This window comes from Triplophysa dalaica, chromosome 10 (genome assembly GCF_015846415.1).
Source record: "Triplophysa dalaica isolate WHDGS20190420 chromosome 10, ASM1584641v1, whole genome shotgun sequence".
In the NCBI taxonomy this organism is placed as follows: Eukaryota; Metazoa; Chordata; class Actinopteri; order Cypriniformes; family Nemacheilidae; genus Triplophysa; species Triplophysa dalaica.
Window position 1 is genome coordinate 9741724 of NC_079551.1, and position 12499 is coordinate 9754222.

At 37.4% G+C, this 12499-nt stretch overlaps 1 protein-coding gene across 2 annotated transcripts; it reads left to right on the forward strand.

Annotated features, from left to right (window-relative positions):
• Nucleotides 1-958: 958 nt before the first annotated feature.
• bsg (basigin) lies at nt 959-12098 on the forward strand. 2 transcript variants are annotated; one of them, XM_056758634.1, is made up of 8 exons: nt 959-1175; nt 6465-6633; nt 7121-7209; nt 8082-8221; nt 8803-9082; nt 10765-10777; nt 10945-11008; nt 11100-12098. In XM_056758634.1, the coding sequence occupies exons 1-7, from the start codon at nt 1094-1096 to the stop codon at nt 11003-11005; spliced, it is 834 nt and encodes a 277-aa protein (XP_056614612.1). In that variant the 5' UTR covers nt 959-1093; the 3' UTR covers nt 11006-11008; nt 11100-12098. The 2 variants fall into 2 exon arrangements, with proteins under 2 accessions (XP_056614612.1, XP_056614611.1); XM_056758633.1 differs by having other exon boundaries at nt 960-1175; nt 10753-10777.
• Nucleotides 12099-12499: the final 401 nt, after the last annotated feature.

Below are 12499 nucleotides of genomic sequence, written 5' to 3' on the forward strand. Positions count from 1 at the left end.
CTGATCTTAAGGATCCAGCAAGTGACCTGAAATAGCTTCACATGGATGGAATATAATTCCTCAAGGAAGGAACATTCTTTGAACCGCAGTTACACAATGAACGGAAAAAGCCAACGATAAGTACAGTATGCATCGCTTTTGGTGAAAGATTAAAAAACACTGGGGAAAACATTGGATACCACTTACATGGATATATAAAATTGACCTCCAACACTTTTCTTGTACAAACTTTAGAGATAGGCCTACTAGCCAATGCAATATTACGCATCTATAGGTATCAAACAGTTTACAGCACTTAGAATTAACGTTATTTTTTTTAAATACTGTACAAATATACATGTATTCCGACGTTAACAAACAACTGCCGATTCTGATATTTGCCACTGACTTAAATTCCTATTTTTATATTATTTTGTTATTAAAAGATATCACTGTTTTTATTAAAACAACATGATTAAAAAAATAAAATAAATGAATTATATACTTATTTGTTTACACTGGATCAAGAATGGTTGGTAGAAATGACGGTCCTGTGCAAATTAATTTGGGACTTATAAATACGTACACACATGTATATATTTAAGAAAAATATAAACATAGAAATCAATAAATGTCTATATAAATGAACAATACAATTTCAATTATGTATAAAAAACATAAATACACGTAAACGTTTCCCAAATTTATAATTTTGTATGTGTGTGTTTATAAATATAACATTAATATGCACAGTACTCAACTTTTATTCTGGATGCGAATAATCGCGATTTGCCCAGCCTTTCTTATAACTCTTTTAAATATATATATATATATATCATAAAAATAATAATAATAATTATTATTATTATTAAACATTACCTTATACTTAAAGGTTTTGTGAGCGGTGTGATAATTGTATACAGACAAAAGGGGCGGCGCTTCGTTTAAAGACCGGACGTGATTACGTAAAAGGTCTCGCCCGCGTACGTGCGCGTTCTCGTGTGCGCTTTGGAACAAGTGAAGGACGACGAGGCTTCATCGTGGGCTTCGGGTCGTAACTACCTCTGTAAACAGACCTAACATTACACTGTTACATAGTTTAAAATAAGCCGCCATGACAAGGAGTGGAAGCGTGTGGCTGTTCGGCGGTATTATTGCCGTTCTGTCGTGTTTTTTCCAAGCCGATGCACGGACAGGTAAGGCGTTTAATTTTCTCTTGATCACTTCGCTCGCGAGCTCGTTTTCCACAGGCCTATTAAATTAACATGGATGTCGACGCAAACACGACCATTGACGACAAGCAAGCAGTTTACACCACTTTTTATAACCTCAAAACAAGCGAAATGTATTGACAACGAACGCTTTGAAAGGGTTGGAAGCTGCGAATGCCGTTGGAAAACATCGGCAAACTGTCAAACGTGGACACGACTCGAGCTCATCGAGCTATAGCAACAGCTGATATGTTTGTAAAATGTGTTTTACAGTAATAAGATTCATATTATTAAAAAGTGATCATCTCTTAAATCATTTCAAACATTGATGCATCTATCGAGAGTTAACATTGTGTATTTACGATCTTGGCCAAATTGACTAACGTAAGCTAATTGTTAGCAACGGTGTGATGAAACATGAACGTATTAAATGACCTCAAGTACTTTTTCCTATTGCTTTCACGGTAAACGACATGGAATCCTCACTTTTGTTGCAGGCTTAAAATGTATACATTTCCTAAATTTGAGTGGATCTCCCTTGCATGTCATTTAATTATTAAGTTCCAATGGGGCTCAACGACCAGAATGTCTCCGCCAGGCTTTGTTGGTTAATAAGTCCGTACTTTTGCCTGGCATGTCCTTTTATCTAGTGTAGGGAATGGTTTTTTTTAAACGCTAAGCAGCAGGCAACCATAAAACCGGTACTAGCTAGTTTGAGTTGTGCAGTAGTTTGCAAATCTAGTGAAACATTAGTAGTGAAAACAATTGGGAAATGTCCCATATTGAGGCCATTGTTCCCCTGTAATCGTGTAATGGAGGTTGGGGAAAGAGTGTTTCGTCCAATCATCTGGTAAATTGGAACTGTGATAAATACCAGCCTGTATCTGGGCAACGATTTTCAGTCTTTCCTTGTCATTTAAAAGGCTTAGCTTAAGCTCATTATAATGTACCATCACTGTAAATGGCCCACGCACAAAAATCCATGTAAACCCGGCTGAACTTGTATGTGCACGACATCACTCTTTAGAAAATTAAATCTTTGTTATAGCAGTTACCATCTACTTTGAAAATAATACCAAGTTTGCCCTTATGCATAAGCTAGTTATACAAGACCGGGCGCAGTATTGTTCCAGTGCCCTGGGTGAATTCGTTTGCATACATAATGAAAATATAATGGCAGAATGTTTTTTTCTATGTGGTCTAGCTACATCATTTCTTAAAGTAGCTAATGAATGATCAGTCAAATCCAAACTTGGCTTCATGCATGTAATTGGAAATTGAGTTTCTACGTAAGGCTCAGCACTTCCCCAAAACAACAGGGAAATAGTGGTTTCTTTTTTGCCCCTATTGGAAATTGTGTTTCTAGATAAGTCCAAGCACTTCCCCAAAACAACAGGAAAGTAGTTGTTCCAAATGACCTCTTTCATAGAATCAGGTTTAGTTCGAGCAACAGGTTTTGTCTTGGTGTGCCTGCATTGCCCAGTGGCACAAATGCTTAGGAGAAACCTCAGATAGGATGCACAGATCAGAATTAAAATGAGATTTTCTCCAGCATAACTCTGCTTATTGAGTTGGAGAACGTGGTATTTATTTACCTTCAGGTGAATGAGCACACAAACAATGGTTTGTTTGTGCATTTGTTGTGTACGTGCCATGTTGGCGGCCATTTTGCAATGTCGAAAATGTGTTTCTCAGCATGCACCCAGACCCAGCATAACTAGATGAGGGTCCTTTTATCATGTTACAACAATTAACAGTGCATTTGTTTTCCTGACTAACTTGCAAGGTGATCTGTTTTTGAAAATATTTAATTTACACTTTGGGATCAACCAGAACCACTTGGCTAATGCCGTGTTGGAAATATGTCTTTTGGTTTGCTAACTAAATGATCTAAAGACCATCTTTGTGAGCTAGTTAAATGGCAAACATGGCATCATTTTTCATTGGCGTTTACAGAATGTTTCATCATTTTTAGCTAGAATAATGTTTCCTGTAGCAATGCACTTTAAACCATGCCAAGAAATTAAACTTTTTCTGATGATTTTAAAACAAGCTTTAGGCCACTGAAGAAAGAAAACTTACTGACTTGTTGACTACTCCAGATTAAATAAGTAAATTATCTAGTAGCGGCAGACTTTGGACCAAGTCGTTGTACTTTAGGTGACCTCACTATGTTGACGGCCAATGAGGGGGTTTATATTTAAAGCTTGAAATATTTGGTCAGTATGTCCGGCTTATATAAACACATTAAATCAAACCAAACCACCAATGTATGTATTTTTTTGCTTACTAAGTGAATGTTGTATAGGTGACCTTTGTATGATGGTCAAATGGATGAAGCCTGTATGCTTTCAAAGGGCACATGTTATTTCAGGCCCAAGGTATGTGTGGAGTCACAGTGCAGTAATGTGGACCTCCAATGTTTTTACCCCTCCCTGGCTAACAGACCAAATATCTCTCCCGTGGAAGCGAGATGAAAAAATTGAAATGGGAGCGCCTTAATCTTGTTTTAAAACATGTGCAACATGTGCTACACCGCAGGAAGAAGAACAACAGCACATCAGATCTTGTCATTGATGTTGAGGGTTGTTTTTACAAAACTGTTAGGCACATACTTGTGTTGTGCAGGGTGTGTACTGTTCTAAGGTGATCAGAAGAAATCCGGTGCACGTTCTCCATGGGGTATTAGCACGGCACAACCTTTAAATGTTATTCTTTGGAAAACGTGCTACTTGGGTCTTCACAAGTGTACATAAAAAAAGAACAAAGAAAACCTTTTTATTTTTATTTTACACCTTTCGGCATTGTAACTCAAAGTTGGCGGATACATCAAAGGCATCAATGTCATCAGCATATTGGTCATCGCCATTGCTTTTCTTCATTTTTCCATACCATGTGAATTTCATACTTTCTGTTTTTCATTTACATTTTGATATGCTTAGCAAACTGAATTTTAATGCATGCTTTAACTCATTGTATTTAAGTGCCTGCTTCTATTGTTCTTCGACATTTGGATTTTGGTATCATAAAGTGATGAAACACTCATGTGTGCCTGGATTTGGGCTCACATGGTGATACCCCAAATCCACTTGTGTTTGCCGTATGCCTGTTTTATGTCTTCCATTCTAACATTCTTTCTTTTTCTTTTCTCTTCTGTTCTTTGCTGTTGCCTGCTTGCTTCTAATCATTATTCATCTCAATGAACTGTTCGCACTTAACCCGAATCCAATCGATTCGCCCGCTTCATCGGTCAAATTCAATACCCAGCGAGCTTCTTAAAATCGCCCATGTCTCAGATGAAACTGATGGAGGACAGTGCAGAGCTGCATTGTGAGGTCATTGGCGACCCCATCCCTGAAATTCAGTGGTGGTTCATAGAGGGTGAGGAGCCAGATGAGATCATTACTCAGCTGTTTGAAGGGGCAAGAGACGACAGCGTACGCATCAACGCCACCTATGTCCACCACTCCACCAGCACGCTTTTCCTCACCAACCTAACGTTCAACGACACGGGAGTTTATGAATGCCGTGCATCCAATGATCCTGACCGGAATGACCTCAGGAACCCACCGAAAGTCAAGTGGATTCGGTCTCAAGCGAACGTTATAGTGATTGAACGTGAGTGACATTGTGGAGGCAGAAACGCATTGTCTCCACTAGCGTAGAAGACACGATGTAGGTTCAGATTCCCTTGCCTCACCCTCTGCCCACTAGTTTACCTTCGACCAAACACCAAGAAGAGTGGCTAACATACAACAGCACGGTTTCTAATCTTCTTCTTCATAGCAATCTGAGGCCTTTTTTACCATATTGTTGCCTGTTAGCGTTGCTCTTGGTGTTAATGCTAATACTAGTGTTTGTGTTAAATGCTTGGTGTTAAAGCTATACTAATTGTAAAGTATTTCTGAAAAAGGGCTCAGATTACTTAAGGTGTCTTTCAGTAGATGTTTTAATTGTACTGGAACATCAGAAGGATCTTTTGTTGTGGTTGAACCTTTTGGTATCCAGCGTCTTAGAACACTACTTAACCTTCTAGTAAGTACCCAAGTAAATTTCCGTACACGTATCTGCAAGAAGCCTACTGTTTTGCTGTAAAAGGGTCTTATGGTCTTAAAAACATTTCCAGTCTTGGGACTTTATAAAACGGCTTGTTCTATTATGTTTCCCTGTAGCTAAGAGCCCAAACATACCTTTGCTCTTCCTTTGTGTTGTCTATCACAATGTGCCGTTAGGTGCACATTGTAGTGAACATCTGAACGAGAATGTTCTGAATCATTCTGTTGTATCTAATTTGAAATGCAAAATTGTGTAATTTTAAAACAGTCACTTCATTCAAGGGTTGGTAGACTTATAGTTTTTATTTATTTAACTGACTTATAGGGTTGGGTATCGAAACCCGTACCTATATATCCGGTATGTAACAATTGAATAAAAACGCAGAATTCAGAGTGTCTGCTGTCAGATGCTGACTGAGACGTTTGCCCTCATTCACGTGAATGAGTCAGAAAGCTCCAATAAAACAAATTCATCACATCTTATAAATTGGTAAACAGATTGCGAATAATCTTTGCTTTACAAATGCATCATGTGCATGTTGAATTAATCACAATAAAACTGTTGAGTGTGTTTAAATCAATGAAGCTCGTGCTGCGTGCCATGGAGCTTGTTCTTAACACCGTAAAGTCTTTCTTGTCAAATGGAAGTGAGACACAACAGTGAAAGACATCAGTCTATCAAGCATTTTACTCTGACTGCATGTTTAGGCATATAATTATTCTTATTCATCACACATACTGTCGGTTTTTAAAATGATGCACATATAATGTAGCCTAGAAGGCTCTCTGTAAATGGACTTAATCTTTTGATGTATTCAACACAATTTCTGCCCATATTAATACGGCATTTTGTTGTAGCTGGAGGGTAAACTGTAAATATTCTTTCAATGTTAGTGTCAATGCTCATTTCACATTCACTTAAAACTTTAATCGTGAATTTGAGAAATGGTTTTTAATTATTTGAACATAAATTGAATATATTGTTCTTAAATGTCACCCATGGGTGTTTAGTGGCTCTTTTTTTTTAAAATATCGTTTTAGGCGCTGTTTAAGCACCGGTATCATTTTAAAAGTATTTATTTGCACTGTTATCGGGGAAAAACTGAAACGATACCCAACCCTACTTATTTATGTGTAGTAAAACATTAAACAGTCCATATAATGATATTGGATTTTGCATAGTGGATTTGGTGTAACTTGTCTCTTTATTCCTGTGTAGATGCACTCATTATGACTGAACCATCTGAGGTCAATAACAAGACCTCTGCCACTCTCAGCTGCAACCTTACCAACCCCTCTTCTGAAATCAAAGGCCACTATTGGACTAGGAATGGCAAGGTCATTGATGCCTCCAAGTCGGACATTAAAGTTCCCTACACTGAATACCAGTATGTTCTTTAAACTACAATAAATACATAGAATTAAAATCACAAAGTAGTGTTTTGTCTGTTAATCATGTAATAATCTGGGAAAGGTTTTGTTATTAAATATGGTTGACGTGACTATTAACAGTAGCAGTGTTAACACCCTGCGGTGCTCTACGCTTACTGACCTTATTTCCCATTGAAGCAAAGAACTGAGACACCTGTTGGTATGGAAAAAGATCCACAGGGATGCCTTAGCAGCACACTGTAAAAGCTCTTTACTTTTACAGAGATCAGGACTGGGTTTTCTGAAACCTTCTTAATGCTATGTTACTTAAGTTATACCTTAAGAGGGCTAGCGATATTAGATTAAATTTGTGTTGTGTGTTTTCTTGCCTTTAATGGTAGAGCACTTCTGTTATGTTGAAGGCTCCCTGTTGGCCCATGAAATAAAAATAGTTTTATATGGTTGTTGTCTAATTTTATTGTTTTTACTTCCACACATGAACAGAATTGGTAAGATTGACTACCATCATTCTGGGATATATGCATGCGTCTTCCAAACGGAACCTCAGGTCAATGCCACCATTGAGGTTAAAGGTAAGAACTGTTTACTTTACAAGTATACTGTGAATAACAATACTGCAATATTGTTGTTTTTGTCATATTAAGCTGAGATAAGAGCTTGCACAATAAAAAAATGACTCCTTAGCTTCAGGATATACTGTATATTTAGTAGAGAAATTAACTGATATATCGTTCGATGGTCAATATTCGGTAACGGCAATTTTTCATGCTATCCACCGATAGTTTAAAAACAACCAGTGATTAGGGCAAATATATCCTGTCAATCAAAAGAGGACAGGAAATCGCAATGAATTTGTGCTCTGTATCTAGAAAATGTTAAGAAATATCAACTGTATGATGTTCAGTATTAATTGGAGATGCACCGAAATGAAAATGCGCTTGATCTCCGACTATAAACAAACATAAAGCCGTTCACGCAGTCGCGCATCACACCATGCTTGCGTGTCATTTTCTGTTCGCTGGTTTTGAGCTTTTATTGTTATATGTATTAGTTTTAGACTATGGCGTGCTTAAATGATCATCCTTCGATAACGGCTAATGAGAGAGTGATGGCGAGCTCTAAAGGGGGCGCGGGCGCTGAATATTTTGGCTTTTATTTCGGCCAGCTTTTTCCTTTGTCCGAAACAGAAAATGCCATTTTCGGCTGAAAATTTAGGCAGCCAAAATTTCGGTGCATCTCTAGCATAAATATTGTCATATGAATCTACCAATCAGAAAGTTAAGAAATATTACTTTGATCTTTAGAATTAAGTCTATGGGAGTTAATAAAACAACAAAACTATCATTATCTGCAGATATAACTCTCAAAATTGTCTACCTGTGTCTGTGCAAAAGTTTACCATTGTGCCCGTATGTGACTCTATGTTTGTTACATTCTTTGTTAGCTGCCCCTCATGTTGCAGCATACAAACACTCTGAATACGGAAATGAGAATGACAGGGCTGTTCTAGTATGTGTGGGCAGCGGTTACCCACTGCCTACTGATTGGAGCTGGTACAAGGTTTCTGAAGATGGAAATTCTAAGGTAACTAAAAGCTTAATTGGACTGTTTACAAAAACTGTATTCTAAACGTTAACGCATGCAAAAATAATTTCTGATTATCGCTTTAAAAATATTTAACGCCATTACGCAGCATCCGTTTGTTTTGTCATCCTTTGTCTAGCGTTACAGTTCGCATTCTTAAACCTGCTGGCTTTGACTCCTGACATTAATGTTACTCAAGGAACAAAAGAAAATCAGAATCAAATGTGCTTTGTAGCTTTAATGAGAATTCTTCTGTATTTAGGATTACAGAAATTGAACTTGATTCAATTTCTGTATATTTCCTTCCTGTTAGTCATGATGGCTCTCAACTATACTGTTGAATGGCTACAATAAATGTTAAAATCAATAAACGGCACTAAAATTTATGAAAAAAAATCCAACTGAACTCCTAATTCTATTTCTGTTATCAACAGAATGTATTTTTAATATTAACGTATTAGTTAATTGCTGTTTTAGACCATGTTTTTATCAGAATGCATATTCATTTAATGTATAACATCAAGGGTAAACTCACTTGTTGAAAATGTTCCCTTTTTTGATCTGCCCTCATCAACACACAGGCTGCCATCTCCAATGGCACAGACGATAAGTATGAAATCAAGAACACCCCCAACAAGACCACTCTGTACATTAATAACCTGGATATAAGCGGCGACATGGGCAAATACCTATGCCTCGGCATAAATGATCAGGGATCAGCAGAGGATGAGATCCTGTTGCGCGTGCGCAGCCGTCTGGCTGCCCTTTGGCCCTTCCTCGGCATCGTCGCCGAGGTAATAATCCTCGTCACCATCATCTTCATCTACGAGAAGAGGAGAAAGCCTGACGACATCGCCGACGGTACGCTGCAACAACCGTTCACGTCGTAACGGTTTTCCTTTTTTTTTTGTGAACGTAGAAATTTCAGTGGATGTTTTGTATTTTCCCATTTCAGTTTGATGTTGTATTCGTTGTTTTATTTGGCTGTAGTGTATGGCTGCGCCTTACCAGAGTCTATTTTTATGATTTACATTGTTTATTTCTCTGTTCGCTGCTGCTTTTACGTTGTGGTAAGTGTTCCAAAACTGCATGTCAGACTGAAGTGGATTTGCTTAAACAGGTGGTTTGGGGAGTTGGAATGCACTCCCAGATGGGCTGAACCATACAACTCCTTCACTGGCAGTCAGAGACAGAAAATTAAACAAAATAATTTAACTCTGTGTTAGCTTTGACTATTAAGCAAGTTATTTATTGGTTCTGATGTAGCCAGTGAAAGGGTTTAGCGGAGTCTGACATGTTGCGGTTTCAAATGGGTTTGAAATGTCAAGGTATTATGCATAACAACTAAGGTGACATTATAGGTGACGTCCATGTTATATTTCCTTGCATGCTCTCTGCATCATTTTCTCTCTGCATGGTAATCTGCAGAAGCAGAATACTCCAGTGCTTTCTCCTGGGTCTCATTTGTTTCTGAGAATCTGCACCCTTATGACATTAAGGGTGATGTTGTATAACTCCACCTCTGACTGCTACTTTGTTCTGAGTGTGTGGATACACTCTCTGCATGAAAACCTTCGACTGGGCAAAGGTGTCTTTTACACTAAGTTCTTTAAAAAAAAAAAAAAAAAGAGTACGTTTGTTGGTTTGTTAGCCCATCCTTAAAATGTTTCTTATTGTGTATAATTGTCTGTAGCACAATCTTGCCAGTTGTTGTAGAAATAATAAAAAACAATGTTTAGGTTTAGTGAGGGGTTGAGCCTTTATTCTAGTTGTAGGGAGTTGAAAAATGCAGCACGTTCTACTTGTATGACGGTAAAACAATACAGAAGTCTTCAAAAGCGCTCTCACATCTGGTGTTTTCAGATAAGCGCCTGGCGGATGATTAGACGGAAACTACAAAAAAAACTTAGACTTCAAGACATATCTGTAGACCAGAATATCATTGATGCCTTGTTTTTAAGGGAAGCAATCACCCAGAACCTTCTTGTAACCATATAGCAACTAAATTAAGACGAGCCATGAAGAACAACTTGGCGACCAAGTTGAATTGGCAACATTTTTGCGACAAGTTTCTGTAGACGTAGTAAAGGGACAGCATCTCTCTCTATACTACAGCTGTTGGTGAGTTTGTATTACAAACAATGATACTTGACTAAATTGTTACAATAAGCTTTGGGCTGAAAACCACTGAACGTGTCCTTTTTAAGAAAAAAAAAATCTGGTCGCATGGTCTGCATGAATCATATTTCGAAGTGATGACTGTATATGCTAGTAGCAATACTTGTAGATAACTTCATAGATCAATCATGCAGTTTAAGGTTAGATTTGACTAAATTATAGATAAGTCACAATATACAATCATTTACTGGGCCATCTGATTTAATGTTATGGTTATTTCCCCGCCTCTTAAAACTGTCCGCTTCATTTTAGAGAAGTCTCTTGACAGGATGATTGTATGTTTAACCCCTGTAAAATGTTGTATTTTAACTGATTCTCTATCTCGTTTTCTCTTTTTTCCCTGATGCCTATAGATGAGGACTCAGGATCTGCCCCACTGTAAGTGTTTTGCTTCCATTCGCGACTACATAATGAGTTTGTATTGCAGATCATTCTCTACAAAACGTAATGTTTTGAAGTCAACACCGTAGTTCCTTGTATGGCGATCTTGCTCAGGAAGTCTGTGTACGCATCAGAGTGAACTTGTGAAAAATCTTGTTTTTCAGGAAGAGCAACTCTGCCACGAACCACAAAGACAAAAATGTCCGTCAAAGAAACTCCAACTAAGATGTGAGTAGTGGCCACACCATACAACCCCGTATTTCTCTACTATTCGATTTTAATAAAGACAACATTCAGCTGAGCTCATGTATCGTTTCAGGTATCCTGATGACTACTGCCGAAGCGTTGAGTAGCACATTATAGTGCGAATCCCCTGCGAATCCTTTTGCTCGAGTGTTAATGTCTTGATATTAAGTGGTCTCCTTTTATTATCGGTGTTTGTGCTGCCAGCTGATGTTTATAAAGTGGTTTTGGGCGAGGGGATAAGTGCATGATCGTATTCTCGATATAGATGTGTGTGTTTAGCGAAAATCCCTTGTTGTGGGAATAAACAGATTCGATTTTATCGTCTTGGGTTCTTTCACCAATCATAGTGCACAGAAGTTTCTTAAAACACCAAGCCTAGTACGACGATTGTTCAGCGACATGGTAATTCTAGATATATTGCTTAGGCTAAATGTGGTTGGAGGTTTTATTGGCAGGAGCTTTATAATTTTTTTTGTGAGACTTAATGTTCATGCTCATTTTTATCATCATAATCTTTTAGCTGCTTGGTTAACTGTTTTATTCCTACACATAATTGCACTGTTCCAGTTATTTTGGTGAAACACTATTTAATATCATAGTTTTGTTTGACTGAGAACTTTCCATTTAGCAAGACTAACAATGTGTATTTTCCACCCGTTCTGACTCTAATTTACTGATTTTTTTTTTTCCCTCATCGTCACACTAACCCTAAAGGACCAAGTGCTGAGGTGTTTCCTTGGCTACTCGGATAATTAACTCTATATATTGTTAGCCTAATTTTTAAATGTAACACTGAAGAGAATGACACGATGATTCTATATTTAGATGAAGTCTGTGGAAGTGATGTGAAGGCTTCTTTTTTGTTTTATGATACTCTGATAGAGACTGTTCAGAAGTCATCCTAAATACATTGTGATGTATAGTGTCTGGATGTGTGCTTTTCCAAGAGATGCTCAAAGACCTTGTTAGAAGTGTATAAATTATTTTGCCTTGGTGTCATAGGAAATCTAATACACTGTAATCAACTGTAATGACTTCAACAGTTTAAATAAACCTATTTGATTTTAAAAAAGTGTTTCTTTATTTTGTTTAATGAACCTTTAAAAATTTTAAATGATAACGTGAAAAATTGGAAATAAAATCTTTCGGTTTCATGGAACAGTGGATGTTATGCAGAATGTTATTGACACTCTTATTAATTCATAATTTTGAAAATAGACCGCATTAACATTATTAAGATCTTTTTGTTTTTAAGTTTTCGACAAAATATCTTTGTACCTGAGTGAGGGTGACTAGAGTGGCAAGAAAGTGTGAACCGCTTGGAATTTCATTGGTTTCTGAATAAATTTGTCATAAAATGTGATCTGATCTTCATCTAAGGGTATTGACAAACATAAAAAGAACACACACATGCAAAATCGAAGTGGGACAAGTGAACCTTTATAGTTACTAACTGGTCAACCAGGTACTTCT